The following is a 20740-nucleotide window of genomic DNA, read 5'->3' on the forward strand; positions in this document are numbered from 1 at the left end:
TTAGGGATTCAAAGCCAGCAAGAAAGGGTAATCCTAAATAATATATTCACTATGAACAAGACTGCCTAAAAGGAAGCCCAGCAGGAAAAAATGAGACCGGTGAATTATCACAGCTTCAGAGATGGATATTTGGGGTATAAAGACAAAAATTGGTTGGGTTCAGGTGACTAGCACTAGGCAATGTCTACATAACAAAGAAGTCAGTAGTTGTACATACTTTTAAAAAGAAGGGGGGGTTAATAAATTGCAATGCAAGCTAAACCATAACTACTCAGAAGTATATCCTATTGAATACAATGGGGCTTACTCCCAGGTAAGTTGGGTTAAGATGGCAACCTTATTTGCTAATGACCAACATGTAATTTCTGTTAATTAGCAAAGACATAGGACATAGACGTATGTAAGCTACTTTAACGTGGGCAAATAATTAAAAGTGTAAGTAATTCAACCCTGATGGTTTTATGCTATTTTTAATTTTCTATTGCTCTGTTCACTTTTACATTTAACAATTATGTATTGCTGTAGAGTTAATAATGTTGTTTGATTGTTCTTGTTCGTGATCGCTTTATTCTAAGCTGCTATGGGATAATCTTTGATCCTGAAAAGTGGCACAAGAGTCATTTACAATATATGAATATCTTTAAATGGATCCAATTAGCAGCTGGTGAAATCCAGTGGCAGAATGGCGCAAGGCAGCTTCTGCTGCAAGAAAAGGCAGCCCTTGAAAAAAGTCTTTCTTGGGGATGATGCTGCGACTTGCTTACTGTGAAAAGTCTTTATTTATTTAGCAAAGAGAGGCTTGTTTCCTGGAAGGACTCAGCTCTTGAAATGGCCAGGCTTTGCACTTAAAATCAACCCCCATGAAAATCTAGCACACCACTTCAGGCAAGACAAAAATGGCAGATTTGCCATGTTTCATTAGAAGGCTTAATACTGAGGCGCACACTGAGACAGCTATGGGAATGACAGTCCTGAGATTTGACCACAGATGGTTTATTCAATAAATCCTCTGAAGATGTATTTAAAAGCATGCTTAGATATGAAAAGGCAAATATATATATATATAAACGTCAAACTCACCATAGTTATCAGACGACGTGTCAGATTTTTCAATCCGAATTTGCTGTGTAATTTTCTCACAGATTTCAATTTCTTTATACAACTGAAAATGCAAAAAGAGAGAGTGAGAGTCTGTTGTGATGACATATATTGTCAGTTGTTATTTTTTCACACAGTGTTCTTTTAAAATTAAGAGTGAAGACAAAGATGTCTAAAGAAGAACCGCAGCAATGTGAAGAGAATCTTGTGTTTTTCATTTTGTATTGTTATGTTGTGTTCCGATGAAGGGCAGTATACAAATTTAATAAAAATAATAACTTGGCAGATCATACTGCTAAATTAAATACTGGTTCACAATGCCATTGTTGACAAGGTGGTGGGAAAGGGATGGGTGTGCACTGAGGAGCAAGCTGAACTGCATGAACCAGAGTATATGCATATGTATACTCTGGTATACTCATAGCATTTCTAAAGAACGACAGCGAATTACTGAAGAAGTGTTGAGCTTCATTTTTAGCCGTTTAGATTTTCAGCCACAACCCTAGATTTCTCCTCAGAAGCAAGCTCCACTGAGCTCAATGGGGCTTACTCCAAGGCAAGCACATACAGTCGTACCTTGGTTCTCAAACGGAATCTGTTCCCGAAGTCCGTTCAACTTCTGAAAATGTTCGAAAACCAAGGCGCAGCTTCCTGCACTCAATCAGCCATGGAAGCTGCGTCAGACGTTCAGCTTCCCAAAAAAAGTTTGAAAACCGGAACATTCACTTCCCAGTTTGCGGCGTTTGGGAGCCAAAACGTTCGAGTCACAGGGCGTTTGAGAACCAAGGTACAACTGTATAAGATTGCTGCCTTGACCTCAGAAATAAAAGCACATAATTTCCCCTTTATCCAGTCGTCCTACTATTCATCTCCACTGGGGGTCAGTATCTACCATCTTTTTCATTGCATCAGAAATCCACATTTCTTTTCTCCATCTTGCTTGGCAAAGACCACCCCTCAATATCCATGGAAGCTTTCACAATGATGTTCCCTCTGTCTGAGAAAACGTAGACCCACCTCCCTTCTTTCCATATACACCAATCACAAGCCATGAATTTTATCACCCTGCTTAAAAGTGAATTATTAAAGTTAGTGTCTCATATAGCAATTAAGAGTGTTGGACTAGGATTAGAAGGCCTTGGTTCAAATCCTCAGCCAGACTTAAAGCCTTGGGCCAGTCTCAAAACTACCCCACAGGGTTGTTGTGAAGAGGGGAGGACCATTTATACCTCTGTGTGCTCCTTGAAGGGTAGAATTCAAGTGGTAATAATAACAACAACAATATCAGAATCAATATCTTTTGTTCTGCCACACAAGTAAATTATCTTGCACTACTAGTTTAAAGTTACTGGTATTTATGAGTATCAATAGCTTGCAATTAATTACCAAAAAAGACCAAGCACTACAACAAGAGTCTTTTTCTCACAAGAAACGTTGCACAGAATTATTATTGAAAGGTGAGCATTACCAATTCATAAATATCCTCTTCTGGCTTTGGTATGTAGGATTGCATTTGGTTTCCTGTCAGGAACTTAAGACGTAGATAGTGAGCTGAGTAATCCAGCTGATGTGCCTGAAAGGGGGGGAAAGGGAGGGGAAAGGGAGAGAAGGTTACTGCAAGATATAGATAAGAGCACAAGTAACCATTTTCTTTTCGTGAAAGATGTTCCTGTAAAATGAAGGGAAGGTCTTCTTGCTTAAAAGGATGTTTTATAAAGATACTGTCTAAACAACCCCGGAATAATTCTTTATTTGCCACTCAGAAAAGAAATGCTCGCTTATCCCCGTCTTGATATTGCAAAGATAACAGCATTCCTCTGAGTGGGAAGCCCTGCTGAAGTCCAGCTCTGCTCACCTACAGTGTGGATGAAAATACAGCTAGCGTAGATAAGAAGTTAATTGTATCATAGGAAAAGGGAACGGCTTGCTCCTAAAATCTGACATATACAGTAGGAGACCAGGGGTACTGCTTTCTGAATCTCACCAAAGTTTGCCATCACGTTATCAAATACTTGCTAATTTTGAATGATAAAGGGCTCCTAAAATTCCAGGCATTACATAATATTATCCCAAAACAGATAACCATGAATGTGTTTACCAGATTCTCTCATTATTATTATTTTTAAAAAGAGTTAGTTATAGTTAGCTGGATGCTATGGCATTTGCACTTCCACCTTCTTATTCCCTATTCCCTACAAGTGGAATTTATATATGCCATTTTAGAATTACTTCAGAAATCTGAAGCAGTTGAGGAATCCTAAAGCAAAGTCAAACAAGTACAGCTTCAGCATTGCAGGGGTTGGACTAGATGACCCTTGGGCCCCTGCCAACTCTATGATTCTTTGATTCTCCTCACAATTAACAGAAGATCTGTTAACAAACAAAAAACGGCCTTCAGAATGGGCCCACATCTGCCTGAAAGGTAATGAATGTCTGGCTGTCCCACTACTACCATACTATCCCTACCTCTGAACAAACAGGTGCTGCTTCTGGCCCATTGAAGCTAAGTATGCAGACACAGCCACAACTCTTTCCCACAGGTAAAAGGACAGCAGTGCAAGGAAAAGTTCAGTGTGGAACAGAAAGCCAACCCAGCTTCCCCTCCTGTATTGAAAGGCTGACAGAAGGATTGGAATGTTTCTTCCCAAGGCCGGTGGCAGAAGTAGCAAGGCCGCATCTCTTTCGAAATTAAAACCCCACTAGTTCTCCAATGCTCTGGCCTTTGGGGAAATAACATAACAGCATCTGGGAGGGAAGGGAGGGCAAATGAGCGCTGCCATTCATCTACACACCTGAGGGCAATCATTACTTGCCTCAGGCCTGTAGCAAATTCTAATCGGAGCCACATCAGCTATTTCATATGACACTGAGTTAACATCAGTCCCAATGTGGCCTTCTGCCTCCAAATCTGTTGTGAAGACAGCATCTCTCCTTGCCTGTTAGCGCAGTTTTTGACCTAGTCAAAAAGCTCTAGGTTGTTTTTCATTTACAGGCACCCCCTTCCTTCCCGCCCTCCCCCAATAAACCCAACTGAATTTGAACCGTTTTCAGCGTTGATGGAATTGGAAGGCAAGTCAGCTGCGTATCAGCGAACAAAAAGACTTGGGAAAGCCTGCCGCTTGAGAAACATTCAGAAATGAAACTTGACAAGGCAGCGCAAGAACAGGCAAACAAAACCACGTGAATGGAACCAATGACCCACTAGCCTCCTTCCGACAGCCTCTTTCTGTCAGTCAGCAATCAGCAAAAACCTCATGTACATTCCACAGCTCATTCAGCTTTAGAGCTGTCAGGAGAAGCGATGACTGAAAGGCATGTCAGCGAGATTTAGTCCGACATGTTAAGAAAACCTACAGGGACTAGTGTCCCAGGCAGCACCAGGCTAACCACACATACCGAGGGCGATATGCTGATGCACAGCAATTTCTAAACTATTTACTCTCTTGTGGGGAAAGCCATAGCTCTCCCAGAATAAGGGAGACCTCCAAGAAAAGGTTGGTTGCTATGCCTATCATCATCATCAACAACATCATCATCTCTGGAACCCTACAATAAACTTCCTTAGTTTTGAAAACAGCAAGCTCATTATTAGAGATTCCCCAAATAGGAACATAGGAAATTGCTCTATGTCAAGTCAGACCACTGACCGTATAGCTCTGTGTTGTCTCTTTAGTGACTGGCAGTGGCTTCTTTCGTGTTTCAAACTTTCTCAGCAAAAACTGGAGGTGCCCGGTATCAAACCCAGCAAAAATTGGGAACTGTTTTCAGCCTGATGGCTGCATTCCCTTCTGGCAACCTTCCGGTGGCCAGAGACAAAAATGGGCAGAGCATGTGAATGCTAACTTTGTACAGTGTAGTAGTTTCTACACATGCCCCTCTCTATCGTCCATCCAGGGCTGGAGAGGAGATACAGCTGGGGAGATCCCTGAGGACCAGACTGAAAGGTCTGGAGGAGCAAGATTTGACCCTCTGGGTCTGAGATTCACCTCTTTTATATACAATGGAACCTCAACTTACATACACCTTGTCTCGCGGATGTTCCAAGTTGCATCCACGGCAAACCCGGAAGTAAACACCGGGTTTGCCGTGATTTGTGCATGCGCAGAAGTGGCTTCTGGCGTCTGTGCAGAAGCGCACTACCGCCGAATGTGCAAGCGCACAAGACACCTCTTCTAGTGTCCTGTTTCAACCAGCAGATGGACCTCCGGAACGGATTATGTCCGTAAGTAGAGGTTTCACTGTAAAGCATGGATTCTACCACTGAGCTACCTTTGTCCCACCACCCCAATGCTCAGTACACAGCACACTACCCAGACAATCAATACAGTTATAGTAGGACAATAATCCTGGGCATCTATTCAATCTAGCATTTGAAACCCTTGGGTTCCCACCGTCAAGGGAAGATTTACAACATGGGGAATCTTAACAACACAATCTAGAGCATGAAGGAGTTCACATGAAATGTTTACTATACCAGAACTCGACTGGTTCTCAGATGGCAGGTGGCAAACTGATGTGAAATGATGTGGATCAGAGAATTAAAGGAAAAAGAATGAGCTGAATACAAGAGACAGAAGAGAGAGATTTATTATTAGATGTTACAGGAAAGAATGCAACCATAAGTATTTCCCTAAGCTGATAATTTGGTACGGAAAGAAGCAGATTCACAGCTTGAACTACAGATCAGTTTAGCCCAGTGGACTTGAAATTAATACAATTCCAACTGTGGCCCAATAGGTTTGTGGCTCAAAGCCTAAAAAGAAGTAGAACATGGGCTTAGGAATTTATCTTCACAAAATGTAAAGTATAGGGAAAAGAGCAGTCAGTATCTGTTGGCTGAGAATCTGGCTTACTGCTTATGTAAAAGTTCTAAAAATAAAATGATTGCTAAGAACATTTTATAATTGTTGCCTATTGTGTCTTTTTTGAAAGTGTCATCTGCCTTTGGTTACAATGAGACATTTCTCACTGAGAGCGTCAGTCCTCTCCAGAAATTCATTTGCCAGTGAATACAATATATAATTACCCATAATAAATGCTTTTCTTCATACCTTCTGTGCAAGACTGGGCTTTTCTTTAAAAGTCATAAAGTTATGTTTCTGAAGGCATCATTTGAATATGAAAGATTCAAAGTGTTAAACAAATTGCCTTAAGGGTTTCAGTTTAGTTGATTAGTGGATGTTACAAGGGATGGACTTATATTTACCTTCCCGCCACAGTGGTACCTATTTATCTGTTTGCACTGGTATGCTTTCAAACTGCTAGGTTGGCAGGAGCTGGGACAGAGCAATGGAAGCTCACCCTGCCACGGGGATTCGAACTGCCGACCTTCTGATTGGCAAGCCGAAGAGGCTCAGTGGTTTAGACCAGAGCGCCACCCGCATCCCTTTGTCCCACACTTAAAAGAATCCAACACTACAACTCAGAAAACAGATTAGTTAAATTTGTTGCAACCCAGCTAACAGTTATCTTTATCTGAAAATTCCTTCTCCTTTTTTTTCAAACCAACAATTCACAAATTGTGACAGTCAGCAGACAAACAATCCCACTAATATTTACTATGATACAATCTTTCATGGCTAATCTAAGTGTGAAAAGAGAGAATGTGTCACAGTACTAGAGGAAATTTCAAATGCTACTTGTATGCAGATTCGAGACCCATTTCCATGTTTGTATAGATCAGGGGTAGGCAACCTAAGGCCCGTAGGCCAGATGCAACCCACAGGCCTTCTCAATCCGGCCAGCGGATGGCGTGGGAATTAGCATGTTTTTACATGAGTAGAATTGTCCTTTTATTTAAAATGCATCTCTGGGTTATTTGTGGGGCCTGCCTGGTGTTTTTACATGAGTAGAATGTGTGCTTTTATTTGAAATGAATCTCTGAGTTAGTTGTGGGGCATAGGAATTTGTTCATTTCCCCCCAAAAAATATAGTCCGGCCCACCACATGGTCTGAGGGACGGTGGACCGGCCCATGGCTGAAAAAGGTTGCTGACCCCTGGTATAGATGGATAAGTCATTAATCCTAAAAAATACACCTGAGAATCTAAATGTATATGAATTCTTGTGCTGATTACAATGCAATGAGGTGCATATATCACACTCACAGCACACCTGAATTCTGTCAACATCTTTCTTAGTTTAACTGAATACCAAACTTTAATTCAAAAAGAGTGAAGTTTGAAAAGTTTGAAAAGTTTTATTGCTTAGCGTGGAAACTGATAGAGAAGATAGAGATGAAAAGTAAGTGAATCACATGAAAAAGTAATAGAACATTAACTGAATGACAGACAAAATGTTTTGCTGAATATACAAATATAATCAATGGAAGCACACTGGAAGGACACTGGCACAAAGTTCATTATTCTAATATGAATAAAAATAAATTTAAATTTTAGCCCAAAAAGCTCTGGGGGAAATTCATTTCCACAGAGCTCACCTACTTTTCCAGTGGATAACAGCATTAAGTTCAGGTACCACAGGTGACAGGAATACTCAGCAAGAGGGTGTATAAAACCTCAAAGTTATACATAAATACAAAATAAAAATGATTCACCATGAAAGAGCTCCAGTGCAGACAATAAGCTCCCGTTCATGTAAAGCTTCCACCATTACTTAAATGGAAGGGACAGCTCAGCAAGCGTGGAAAAGAGTGTGACTGAAACATTTACAGACCTCTGCACTGGAACATCACTATCTTGGATTTTGAACATCTTAATTTTAACCAAACTCACAATTATATGTATATATATAGATATTATACATATATAATTCTATTAAAACTTGTTCTGAAATGATAATAGCATAGGAGAATATAGGCACAAGCTACAAATAAATGCTGAGAAGCCAAAATAAAAGAAAAATGTAAACCTTAAAATTTAAATCTTCCATAAGGAGTGAAAATTTCAGAATGGTTTTTAGGATGTGCAATGACAAACATTTCCATACACGTATGTCTGTCACAGATTGCAGATCATTCAAATGTGGGAAATCCATCCAGTTCTGCATTCTTGTGCAGCTTTTCATTTTTGGTAAAATTAAACCACAAGACGGCTCATTATAGTTAGAATACTCTGAAACTGGGAGGGAGGACGGGAGTAAAATGGCTATAATCACAATTTCAAATAATCATAGAAAATTCAAAAATTCCTATAATGTTTCTTTTTTTACCTTACAAATCATTTCCAGGACATCCCGTGTTGTATCCCCCGGGTGGACTACCGTCAGGGCAGACTGGTTATTTGGCAGGCAGTACCAGGATGGCGTAAAATACTCATGAACCCAGATGTCAGAATCAGGATTATGTGGGTGGACTGTGGTGAGCGCCACTTCTTTTTCTCTCTGAATAGAAATTCACACAGTTATTAACATGATTCTGCTCAAATACAACTGATTCATTTGCCAGTTAAACATAAATATAGGGCCATAAAGTATGCCTTTATTTTCTATCAAATTAAATAACAAAATTAAAGCACTATATTACGGGTAGGGAGCTGGCTTCCCTGAAGGCAACCAATTAAAATTCAACCCCCAGAGGATTGTCAGCTGGCCTCCAAGTTGCCAACTCCCTTTCTTCTTCTTTGACGTCTATCCACTCTGGTAAAGGATAATTATTTGATGCCTGCATCCTTATTGCACATGCAATAGCTGAGTCAAGGGGGAAGCGTGCTTGCAAAAAACGCCTGGAATACATTGGACTTGGGACCAGGGGGGAATGTATGCACACACAAAAACCAAGATGATCAATAAATCTAAGCAGAGACACCACTATTCTCACTATTCACAACAGAAAGAGTTGCAGGTGAGAAAGTGATTGTGGATTTGGTTGAACTGCCCAGTGGCAACCTGCTGCATGCATTTAATTTTTTTATCATTATTATTATTTTGTAGGTTTAAGGTGGACCCCTGAGGAATATAATTCCAAGCAAGTGACAGATGTATGGAATTCTCATTAGTTTTAAATGCAATCACACCCCCATTTGCTCAATTAAAAATATGCCCCCTGGCCCAGACTTAATGGTGCTTCATCTCAGTATTCTTTGGGGAGTTGCAGGGTAGGGCTTTAATTGGCAGAGCAGAAGTCTCTCTACAGTGTAGACATTGATCAAACACAGAGAATGGTGTGTTTGTATGTCCCCATCAACCCAGATTAGCAGTGGTCTCTGTGAAGTCATTTTCCACATAAAAGTGACATGTTCAATCCCTGTCTTTACATATCACATTGCCTGTGCATTGTTATTGTTTGTGATATGGAAGCAATGTGAGGTTTCGCCATGTACAAAATAGTTTTGCGGCAGCGCTGAAATGCATAATGTTGCCAAAGTATTTTTGACCTCATGAAAATCTAACACCTCTTCAGAGGAAATGGACAGACTATGCTTGGCAGAATTAAGAGCAAAGCCACGTTTGGGGGACTGGGGAATTGCTGAATGCAGGAAGGGGCCTTACCCTGAAGAAAGGGTTGCTCAGACCTTGAGAAGGCAAATATGGAGACCAGTTGTGGCAAGGCATCAAGGAATATCAGGAAGCGCTAGACTTGCCCCTAAAAGGAACCGCTGCATGCCTGGTTCTCCAGGCAAATAAGCAATTACAATTATAATCTTAGTGACCGTAATGTGGGGTCCATATAAGAGGAAAGTATTATCCTGATAAGGAGCAGTTGGCTCCTTATCTCTCTCGCCCTGACCTAGCCACTGTGATCCATGCGACGGTCACCTCCAGACTGGATTATTGTAACTCGCTCTACGTGGGGCTGCCCTTGAGACTGACCCAGAAACTCCAGCGGGTGCAGAATGCCGCAGCAAGACTCCTTATGGGGTCGTCGCTGCGAGATCACATTCATCCGGTACTATACCAGCTGCACTGGCTCCCGGTGGAGTACAGGATCAGGTTTAAGGTGCTGGTTTTAACCTTTAAAGCCCTATACGGCCTAGGACCCTCGTACCTATGGGACCGCCTCTCCTGGTATGCCCCACAGAGAAACCTACGGTCTGCAAATAAAAACATCCTGAAGGTCCCAGGCCTCAGAGAGGTTAGGCTGGCCTCAACTAGAGCCAGAGCTTTCTCGGCTGTGGCACCAATCTGGTGGAACGCTCTGTCACAAGAGACTAGGGCCCTGCGGGACTTGACATCTTTCCGCAGGGCCTGTAAGACAGAGCTGTTCCACCAGGCCTTTGGTCAGGGCGCAGCCTGACCCCCTCCTCTGGCAATCTGCGCAGGGTCTTGCTTGCTGGTTGCCATCAATTTGTTTTTGATTGATTTTGTGGTGAAAAGTTTTTAGAATGTTGGATTGTTTTGATTGTTGTTAGCCGCCCTGAGCCCAGCTTTGGCTGGGGAGGGCGGGGTATAAATAAAATTTATTATTATTATTTATTATTATTCAGCTAAAGCCATTTCCCCCTAATGGCTACTTCAGCTCTACACAGCTTTGAACACAGTAAACACAGCCCTGTAATTCCTCCGCAGATTTTTCTTGAACCCCTGAAAAAAGAACTTTAATTTCAGAAACCAAATGAAACTCTCTGAAAATCCCTTCTGGAAGTTTGGAGGCTGAGTATTTGTTATGTTTTTGTTTTTTAGAGTGAGGAACCTGTGATCCTCCAGATGTTGCTGGACTCCGACTTCCATCGGCCCCAGCCGGCATGACCAATGATCAGGGATGAGAGTTATAGTCCAACAACATCTGGAGGGCCACCGGATCCTCACCTTTGTTTTAAAAGACAATATAACAGAAGTCCAAATAAAAGTAAAGAAGGCACAGAAAAGTACAAAAAGGACGGAGAGCAGTCAAGGACAACTTTTAAAAACCTGAGTTGTCATATGAACAAAATAAACAAGCACAAATCCTGGAAAATTGAATAAAAACTGAGGCGAGGGGCTTGTTAAGGAGGGATTATCAGAAACCTGTGTGAAAAATTCCTGGCAGCATGTGCCTGACTACTGCTGGAGGCAGACCGCTGAACTAGACAAGTACTTTGCTCTGATCCACGAGGACAATTACTACATTCTTACATGTCCTGATAAGGAAAAAAAAAATCCTGACTCATATTTATAGGTTTAGGGGCAGAATTAAATGAAATCCTGATTAACAAGTAGCTATTAAAAATGATTGCTCTAATAGGTCTTCTGATACAAGGAATTCCTCCCCCCCCCCCCAATATTCTTCATAGACAAAGGTTTAATCAATGGTAGCATAGGTAAACTACAGAATCAGAACACTACCCACCTCCAGTGGCCAATGACCATGGAACCTACTGGCCTCACTCGCAGAAATACCACTGAAGGTTTAAGAGTTCCCTTCTCTGCAGCACACTTTGGAGCTGAGCAGTGCCAAGCTCCCTCTACCTCATCGCTTGGCCATGTTTCAAACAGGCTGACATCTGGCAGAGCTGAGCTGCTGCAAGACTCTCTCTTCCCTTCAATACTTTTACTTTGTCCTAAAGGAGTGGGCTTCAGTCTAAAAACAGATTCACGAGCTAATTGAACTCCTTTGTGTAAATTAATAAATGTTCTTTTTTTTTTTTTACCTTGCTTTCTTGAACAGTGTCATCAAATATTCCTTCTAAAGATTTCTTTACAGAATCAGCTCCTTCACCAAACACCTGCAGAGGCACAGAACATGCTATTTTAAATTACAATAGGATGATGCAAATGCTTTCTAAATTTGGAAAGATCTCACGTTACTGGGACAAATGAATAAGTGTTTCAAGGGAGGAAATTATCATCTCAAATTAAAACTGGATAAAATTCCTTCCTGGCTAGGAAAACAGCCAAATGCAATGGCTGTCTGGTCTAATCCAACAAGGGTGTGGTTGCCCCATCTAAACCACAACCTACTGAGACCCATTCAGGGATGTGTGGGGAATCAGATCAAGTGGAGAGTGGAGAAACGCAAGGCCAGAAAAGTGCACTTAAGAGGCAGCTCATAAGCTGTGGTGAAATTCTAGCAATACTTCCAACAATTTATGAAGCGGTAACTCCAACTAGTGCCGACCTCATCACCACCCCAAACACCCTGTGTGGGAAACCAAAGGAAGATGCTTACCAAGATCTGCCACACTTCATTCCTGTATTTGTGGAAATGCAAAGTTCAGAGATTGTAGAAAAATTATTCCAGACCCCCCCAAAACAGGCTGGAGCTCAGGATCCAACCAAGAAGTTTACAATTTTTCTCTCTCAAGAGGTAGGCTACCTGATTAATGCTTGGTCTCCCTTGCTTTTTCTTTGAAGTGGTGTCCAAACCCCAAAGGGAAGAGAAACGGCTTCTCCGTTTGCTTGCTGATCTCGACATCACCTGTGTTCTTCTCCTGACACCAGATTCGCCTGTGCGAGCGGCCACCTGCAAGGTGCATTCAAAGCCATTCAACAAAAGACACCACAATCAGAGCAAAGCTAGAGTGCCAGACCTCATAATTTTAATGAGGATACATAGATGTTAAGGCGTGCCAAGATTTTTAAAGAGGTTTGTATAAATTATGTTGAATCAAAAATTACCTTGTATGTGCTGAAGACTGGGGCAGACATAGGGTGGTAGTCAACTAAGTTTTACTCAGAGGAGACCCATTGAAATCATTATACCTATCTTAGTATGTTCATTAATTTAAATGGGTCTGCGCTGAGTCAAACTTAATCAAATACCACCCATCATACTTCTTTTCAGAAATCTATCAGTTTAAACCCATTTTTGGTTTGACTTTTAGAGCCAGATGCTAACACAGTGATTCGTTAGGACAAACTGCTGAACATTAACTATGTTTCACAATCAGAATCCATACACTAGATACATTTCATAGGTGGCAATTCTGTTACCATCCTACAAATTATATAATACTACATAAATATCAATTGCTACTCTCAACAACAACGGGCCATTTTTTTCTCATCAAGGACTACTGCTAGCAGAAATTCCAAGTTATATTTTATTCTGAAAGCAAATTAAGGTAACATCACTTGGTCAGAGGACAACATTTTATACACCTGGGATTTGTCTCCCAACTGGTGAGTCCAAGTGGAATCACCAACTCTTGAGTCAGGTCGCCTATGTGGTCATTTTGTGAAAGACAGAGCAGCGAAAGGTATGACAAGGATGACTTATTATAGGAGTGCAGTTGGGAAATGAAACCAGTATGGCTATACTGTATTACGGAGAGAGCCCAGGGCAAGAGCTATGTAACATGCGTAAGAGCAATTTAATACGAAAGCATCCTTTAGCTATAAGAGTTTATGAGTTAACAGCACTTCTGTCAGTAACCCCTAGAGGGCAAACTGAGACAAAAAACAACAACAAAGCACACCCTCTTGGTTCAGTCTCCATGCCTGCCTAATCTCTAGCTTTCTGCGACTCTCAGGTGCCTTTCTTGCTTAGGTGGCTTAGAAAGACTATCTCTGGTGCCCAGCACTCTCCATCTGCTCCTTGCCTCTGAGAAGCAAAACAGAATGTATTCAAATTGCCTTTCATACGCAGACACATTTTGGCTGCCCCTTCCACTCTGTTCTGGCTGCAGCTGTGGTGAGGGTGGGCTCAGGGATGGGTCATTCTCTTACACAGCCTGAGATAGTGAGGATGCCACAGCTCTAAAGCAGCTAACTACAAACACTACTGGATAACTTCTCACTTTGTTATACATTATCCTCTTTCAGCATGATGAGCTGAGACCAGTCAGTTATCCTTTTCTGGATAAAGTATTATTAACTTGTTATCCAAAAGATTTACACGATCAAATCACAACACTAGCAGAAATAATGTTAAAAGTTACCATAGATGATTATTTCCACTTTTCAACTAAAATAGTTACCAAACTGGTTTTCCAGCAATTGCTTATGCAATAATTGACTCAGTGATAGCTACTTCTATAATATATCTGCATAGGCTCATGGGATATGAATTGATGGTGGTTGAGCAACTCGCTTATGAAGAAAGGTTGCAGCATTTGGGACTTTTCAGTTGGGGAGAAAGGCAAGTAAGAGGTGACATGAAATTACGCATTGCCTGGAGAAAGCGGATGGCTAAAAGCCCCCCCCCCCCCCCAATTCATGGACATCCAATGAAGCTGAACACTGTAATATTCAGGACGGATAAAAGAAAGTACTTCTTCATCCAGTACAGAGATAAAATATGGAACTTGCTTCCACAGGAGGCAGGGATGGCTACCAACCTAGATGGCCTTAAAAGAGGGTTAGACAAGTTCATGGAGGAGGAGAGGGCTATTGAAGGCCATGACAGCTATGCTCTGCCTCCAGAGTTGGAGAAGTAATGCTTCTGAATAGCCATTGCTGGAAACCACAGGAGGGGAAAGTGCTCCTTTGCTCGAATCCTGCTTGCAGGTTTCCCACAGGGATCTGGTTGGCCCCTGGGAGGAAAGGAATAGATGGGCTATTGGCCTGATCCAGCACGCTCTTCTCATGTTCTCACCATTAACAATGAATGAGAATGATAGCCTTTACAATAAGGAATGGCAATAAAAAGGATTCTAGCATCCAAAAATATATGAAACATCATCATAATAATAATTTTATCTCTTTGAGATGTTAAGACTGATTCAAATTGTTCACCCCAAAAATGCTAAAAATATTTGGAGACAGACATATTTTTTGCTGATAGCAGAGACCAAGCACAAATTTATATCACCGAGATGTACAGAGGCTGCACAGCAACAGCACTCAGTTAACCTTCTTACAAAAGCACCAAGTGATTTCTATTTTAGCAACAATAACCTCTGGCATCAGTTTAAACTCACCAGTGCATGAAAAGAAGACACTGAAAAGATTCCAAGACGGCCCATTGCATCTTTAGTTGGGCGACTTGCAAATGCGAGCAACGTTTTTGGATTTGGCAGTTCCCCACCCTGGAGGCTAGCTAAGTAGCAACGATACCGAAAGAGATCCATTTGGAACTGTTCCAGGTTTTGTTCCCAAACAAAGATCTAGAAGAAGAAGATCACAGAGGTAAGTAAACATTAAAGTCCAGATGATACCACACAATAACACACAAGTATATATACCAGATTTTATAAAATTGTCTTTCACTGTCCAAATTTATTATATTTATAAGGGGGATTTAGATCTAAGTTGGAGCAAAGTAAATATTTTTATTTTCAAAGGGGGAGATATCCGAATACAACTATTACTTTGATACGATGCTAATAACATTAAAATTCTGGTTTTAATTTCCTCTTTATTGCAGCTGGATTCTCCTCTCACCGAGAGAGTGTTTTTATGAAACACAATAGAGGTATGAAGACACCAGAACTACAGCAAAAAAAATAAAAAATCCCTAGGCTGTCAGCAGCAGCAGCAGCTTAAAAAGCAATGAAGTTTGTCATTGTACTAAAGAAAATGAATAAAGCACACTGGGGAATACATTAACATCTGTCAGATGCAGAGCAGAATGCCACCATCAGCCTGTGCCGTGCAGATTGCTAGTAGGGAACACTTTGAAAAGGATAGAAATCTCCATAATACTGCATAGTTTTTCTTTGGTTAACATTCTAGTTACATTTAGAGGCCTGGTTAAAGAGCTGCTGCAGCTCAGCAAAGGGGGCTCCATATGTTCCTTTCCATGATTAACACTGCAATCGTAAGTACACTTACTCAGAAGTAAGGCTTGGTGAACTCAATGGGGCCTGCTCCCTAGTAAGCATCACACCATGAGAAGCCCACAAGCAGGACATGAATGCAATAGCACTTTTCCACTTGTGTTCCTTAGCAACTAAGTTTCAGAGACACAGGGCCTCTGAAGCAGAAGGAGATACATGGCCATTGTGATTAGTAGTCACTGATATCCTCTAAGAATTTGTTTAATCTGCTTTTAGACAAGGATGTAGCTCAGTGGCAGAGCATCTGCAGTGCATGCAGAAGGTACCAGTTTCAATTGCTGGCATCCCCACGTAGGGTGGGGAGATCTCCCTGTCTGAAACCTGGAGAGCTGCTGCCAGTCAGTGTAGACATCACTTGGGAAGACAGGCGAACTAATGCCAGTGTGCTGGAAGAAGCAAAGATCACCAGTGTCAAAAGCAATGATTCTTCAATATCAACTTCTTTGGACTGGTCATGTTGTACAGATGCCAGATTATCGTCTTCCAAAGCAACTACTCTATTCAGAACTTAAAAATGGAAGGCGTAATGCTGCTGGTGGTTTAAAGACTCTCTCTCAAGGCAAATCTTTAAAAATGTAGTATAAACACACACAACTGGGAAACACTGGCCTGCAAGTTCTCCAATTGGACAACAGCCTATACCAAAGGTGCCATGGGCTTTGAAGATGCTTGAACTCAGGATGAAAGGGAGAAACGTGCTAAGAGGAAGGCATGCTTGGCAAACCCTCACCGTGATCAACCCCCACCCAAAAACCTATGTCTCCATTGTGGAAGGACGTGTGGATCCAGAATTGGCCTCCACGGTCACTTATGGACTCACAGTTAAAACCATGTTCATGAAAGACAATCTTACTCAGCTACGAGCAATTGCCGAAGAAGAAGAAGACCAACCATGGGTTTGACTCAGTAAATGCAGGTTCCTATGTTCCCTTGCTTACAGCTACAAATGGCCACTGCAATAGTAAGACAGATATTTGCCATCAGAGTAAATTTTCTTTTGGTCAAGTCAGCTGAACGTTGCCAAATCCAAACTGGAAGTATAAGGTATAGAAGATGACCAGAGGCAATGCTCCACGGGGGAAGAAATATATGAAGCTTCTGAAGCACCATTAGCAACGCCCACGCAAGCAACACAGTTGAAAAAGAAAGCAGAAAGTCCAATGTATCCTCAGTTTTACACCAGCTACTTAAGATCATCACAATCGCTCTGTACTACCATGTTGTTTATTTTGGTGTTATGTTGTTTTTAGGATTTATAAAATTCAAAATATTTAATAAAAACAATTTCATTTAAAGAAGGGCAATAACTGTAACAGACACTTGTGGACACCTGAAATTTATTTTATAGTCATAAATTTAATGCATGCAAGTGAGGTTACCTGATCAAGAATTGTCTTCTTCTTCTTGGAGTCCCTGACAGAAGACAAACTGAGGAAATGCATTTCCCCCATTTTCTTCATCTTCTCGTCCATATCAATCTTCTGCTCCAGTTTTTTAATCTCTGTTTTCAACAGCTTGACAGTGTCTTCTTTGTGGTGCTGTCGGGCCACTGCAGTCGCGCAAGCAGAATGAACTGCTGTAATCCAGTTCTCCAGTTCCGTTTGACTAGAAGTCTAAAAAACAGAGAAGCAGAATCATGTTGGTTAAAACATGCTGGGTTTGTAATGATTCCACTTCTATTCATCTCACTTATGAGACATATGATGAAGAGGCATTCTACTCTTAATTTGCCCTTTTGAAATCAGCATTAGAATCAAAATCTTCACCAGTGCTTTATAGCTACAGAAGGTTCCCTAGCAATGGCTCAGGAATTACCTTTTTATCCCATCGCAAATACTACAATAATATTTGGCTCATCCTTGAGCACAATGATTTAGACCTTGAGGTAACCAGAAAGCATGCCTGTATATTTTATAGCGTAATAATTACACAGCTAGTCCGCTACAATTCATAAAATAATTAATGAACATGGTGCCCACTGATATCGTAAGTGTAATGAAAACTATAGTGCTTTGTTGCTGAGAAAGCTTATAATCATTAATTATTATAGCCCCACAATACCTCTGTGAGACTACCAATGCTTTACAGCTGAAGAGGGAAACTAGTAATGAACAGAGCAGCCCACATCAAAGAGGAAACAACTAGATTTTGAGCCACAAGGCAAAATACTCTTGCTCACCAAGCAGTGCTTCCAAGCTGGATAGTAACAACAGCTCTTTTAGCTGTGGAAATCAGGCAGAACAATCCTGATTCAAAATGTACAGAAACCTGGGAGTGAAGTTAATATTATAATGGATTTCCACCTCAAAAAAATCAGTCTTTGGTTATGGCAATGTTTTGACTGGGTGGTCACACAAAGGGGACATTATTATTATTATTATTATTTTAAGTTGCATTGGGGAGGGGGGAGGTGTAGGAGACCAGACTTACACAGCAAGTCTGGAAATAAGAAGGCCACTCTCCTTCCAAAGAAAAGGTGAAAGCCTACAAACAAACTGCACACACCTGAAATACGAGCATGCAATTTTAAGATGCGGTAAGCATCTGGCAACACCAAGGGACTTTCAAATTTAATGGCTCTGTGTAGGCCTCATCACAGCTGCCTGGCTGAGGAGGAAATTAGTAGCAGGCGCGTGGCATGTTTGGATGCAAAAATGCAAGAACAGGACTACAATGAAAAATATCCTTTGGCAGGGCTGGAAGACCATTATTAATGTTGTTGCCGTTGTCGTCATCGTTTTGAATTCAGTTACATCAGCAGTTTCTACTGAATGTAGAGAGTGGTAAATGAGATAAAAAACCGTCAAGAACTTGTACACAGAAAATTCTAAGCAGCAATTCCCGGTAAAGAAACTTATTTATTCTGTTTGCATGTTACTCTAAATGTACATGAATTGTGTGGGCAAGGCTATATTATTGCTAGCTCAAATGATGTACATGCTCTAGCAGTTCTCTGCACAACACATCAAGCTTGTAGGCTACAGTAACTTGCCAATTATTTCCATAATTATGTCCAATTGTTCTTCCTCCCCTCTCATCCATCTCGTGTTTCAGCCTCAAAATCCTTTAGATTCAGAAGGGCTCCAACACACTGCAAACAAATAGCTTTACAATTCAAAAGAAAAGAACCCACTAATTCATTCTTTTTTCCAAAAAAAAAGAAGTTCATTTTGTGCTCTTTCCCATGCGAGGTTACTGGAAAACCTAAGCTGATGTCTCAGCATGGAACTTGCAATAAATAAGGCTCTATGTTGCCATAAAAGCCATGCACTCCATGCGACCTTTCTGCCCCTTCCACATTTGTTTTCTGAGAATTGAGGTTTCCTAAACAAAATGCATCTGTACAATTTTGCAGCAGTCTAAGTATGTAGATACGATTGGGGAGGATCTTCATGGTCTATTACACTAATGCTGTTTCCATATGTTCTTGTACTACCCCCCAGCCCAACCAAGTGAGCCACTCCAGTTTGGAAAATGCACTTCATGCATGAAGGAAGAACCCCTGCCCCCCTTTAATGTAAATTATGGTACTCTCATTCACTGCATATAGGAAAATAAACATAAGGCAGACAGATTAATTTAAAAAAGATAGACAGAAGGCAAAAGCATAACTCTGAGGCTTTGTAGCCCCTGTGCCTTTAGAGATTAGGACTTGTTTGCCAATATCCAGTATCTAAGTGTCAATAAATAACAATGGTGGAGAAAGTATAGATGTACCAGCAGTCTGGCTCTGTATAAGGCTGCTTCCTATGTTCTTAGTTTGCGCTGAGAAGCACAGTGTTCTATACCCTGATCTGCAACATAAAGAATTATTGGTCTGTGAAGTATATTTTCCCCAGATCTACTCAACCCTAAATATATTAACTGCACGTTTTACACATCTCCCTTTAGATCCTAGATATTATTTCCTTGTGGCAGAAGACGGTGCCCCAAATATGTCACAACATAGTGACTGCTCTACATAACACAGTCTGGCCTCCCTAAGAAACTGGAAGCAGATCTTTATCAACTCTAAGCTGAAGAAAGTCACAAAGCCATTTGGTTGCATCGTGACACTGAAGTGTATTGGAACCTGCCACAAAAGCAAAGACTACCCGCTGATAAAATAATTAGGCTGCTAAATAATCAGGTGTGAAGGTGCCATCTTTCAGCTGCTGGGACACCATTTGGGTCTTTGCCTGAAGGAAGTGCAAAGAAAGAAAACAATTATGTAATGAATCAAGGACAGAACAAACCTGAAACAGAAAAGCATCACCAAGGGAATTGCTGAGGCAGAAAACATAGTCTTTCTTTGGGTGCTCAGGCACTGCTTGCACTATGCTGTTTTCCACCCAGACAGCATGTTTCGGGATGCTGTTGTGGTCTATTCCAGATCTGCCATCACTTTCGTAGAAGAATAATGTGCATCCTTAAGAAAAACAGCAAAGTATTAGGAAACTGCACACCTGAACAAGATAACACTGCAACCCTGTATCAAGCTTAGCATTGAGTTTCATGTTTACAAGCTATACAATGTCAATATTTCAAAAAATCAAAAATCTTAACACATGTGGAACCTGCAACAGTGTGGAGTGCTGCTTTCAACCATTCACGCCTTCCTTCATAATACCCCATTCCATTTCACCTCGGTTCCTATCCCCATCTCCAAGAGTTAATCAGTATGCTGTGGCTGCTGAGCTTTCTCTAAAGGTTTCCCCTTGCTTTTTTTTGTATTTATGCAAACCTTGAGACTCTTGTTACAACCCATCTTGTGTGTTGGCCCAATTAGCAAACAGCGCTCTCAGCCTGAACAACAGAAACAGGGAAAATGATGATGATTCCAGAAAAAGAATGCTTTAGCATGACACAACATTGCATAGACAATTTATAATCTGTGACCCTTTGTGACTGTTTTTCACACATATCATGGGTTTGTCTACGTGTCTCTTTCTCAAGAGAGCTCAGACAATCGCAATTCCTTAATTGTGAGCCAGTGTGGTGTAATGGTTAAGAGCGGTAGTCTTGTAATCTGGGGAACCGGGTTCGCGTCTCCGCTCCTCCACATGCAGC

At 41.2% G+C, this 20740-nt stretch overlaps 1 protein-coding gene across 10 annotated transcripts in view; it reads right to left on the bottom strand.

Moving 5' to 3' along the window:
- The window catches only part of TIAM1 (TIAM Rac1 associated GEF 1), a 186737-nt gene that overhangs the window by 33698 nt on the left and 132299 nt on the right, over positions 1-20740 (bottom strand). For all 10 annotated transcript variants that reach the window (XM_083438591.1, XM_083438590.1, XM_083438582.1 and 7 more), the window contains 8 exons: positions 19927-20099; positions 17071-17304; positions 14834-15019; positions 12289-12435; positions 11624-11698; positions 8268-8438; positions 2567-2671; positions 1081-1162 (listed from right to left, as the gene is read on the bottom strand). In XM_083438591.1, coding sequence (XP_083294717.1) covers positions 1081-1162; positions 2567-2671; positions 8268-8438; positions 11624-11698; positions 12289-12435; positions 14834-15019; positions 17071-17304; positions 19927-20099 — 1173 coding nt within the window. The remainder of the gene's footprint in view (positions 1-1080; positions 1163-2566; positions 2672-8267; positions 8439-11623; positions 11699-12288; positions 12436-14833; positions 15020-17070; positions 17305-19926; positions 20100-20740) is intronic.

This window comes from Podarcis tiliguerta (genome assembly GCF_965153285.1).
Source record: "Podarcis tiliguerta genome assembly, chromosome: 4".
NCBI classification, from domain to species: domain Eukaryota; kingdom Metazoa; phylum Chordata; class Lepidosauria; order Squamata; family Lacertidae; genus Podarcis; species Podarcis tiliguerta.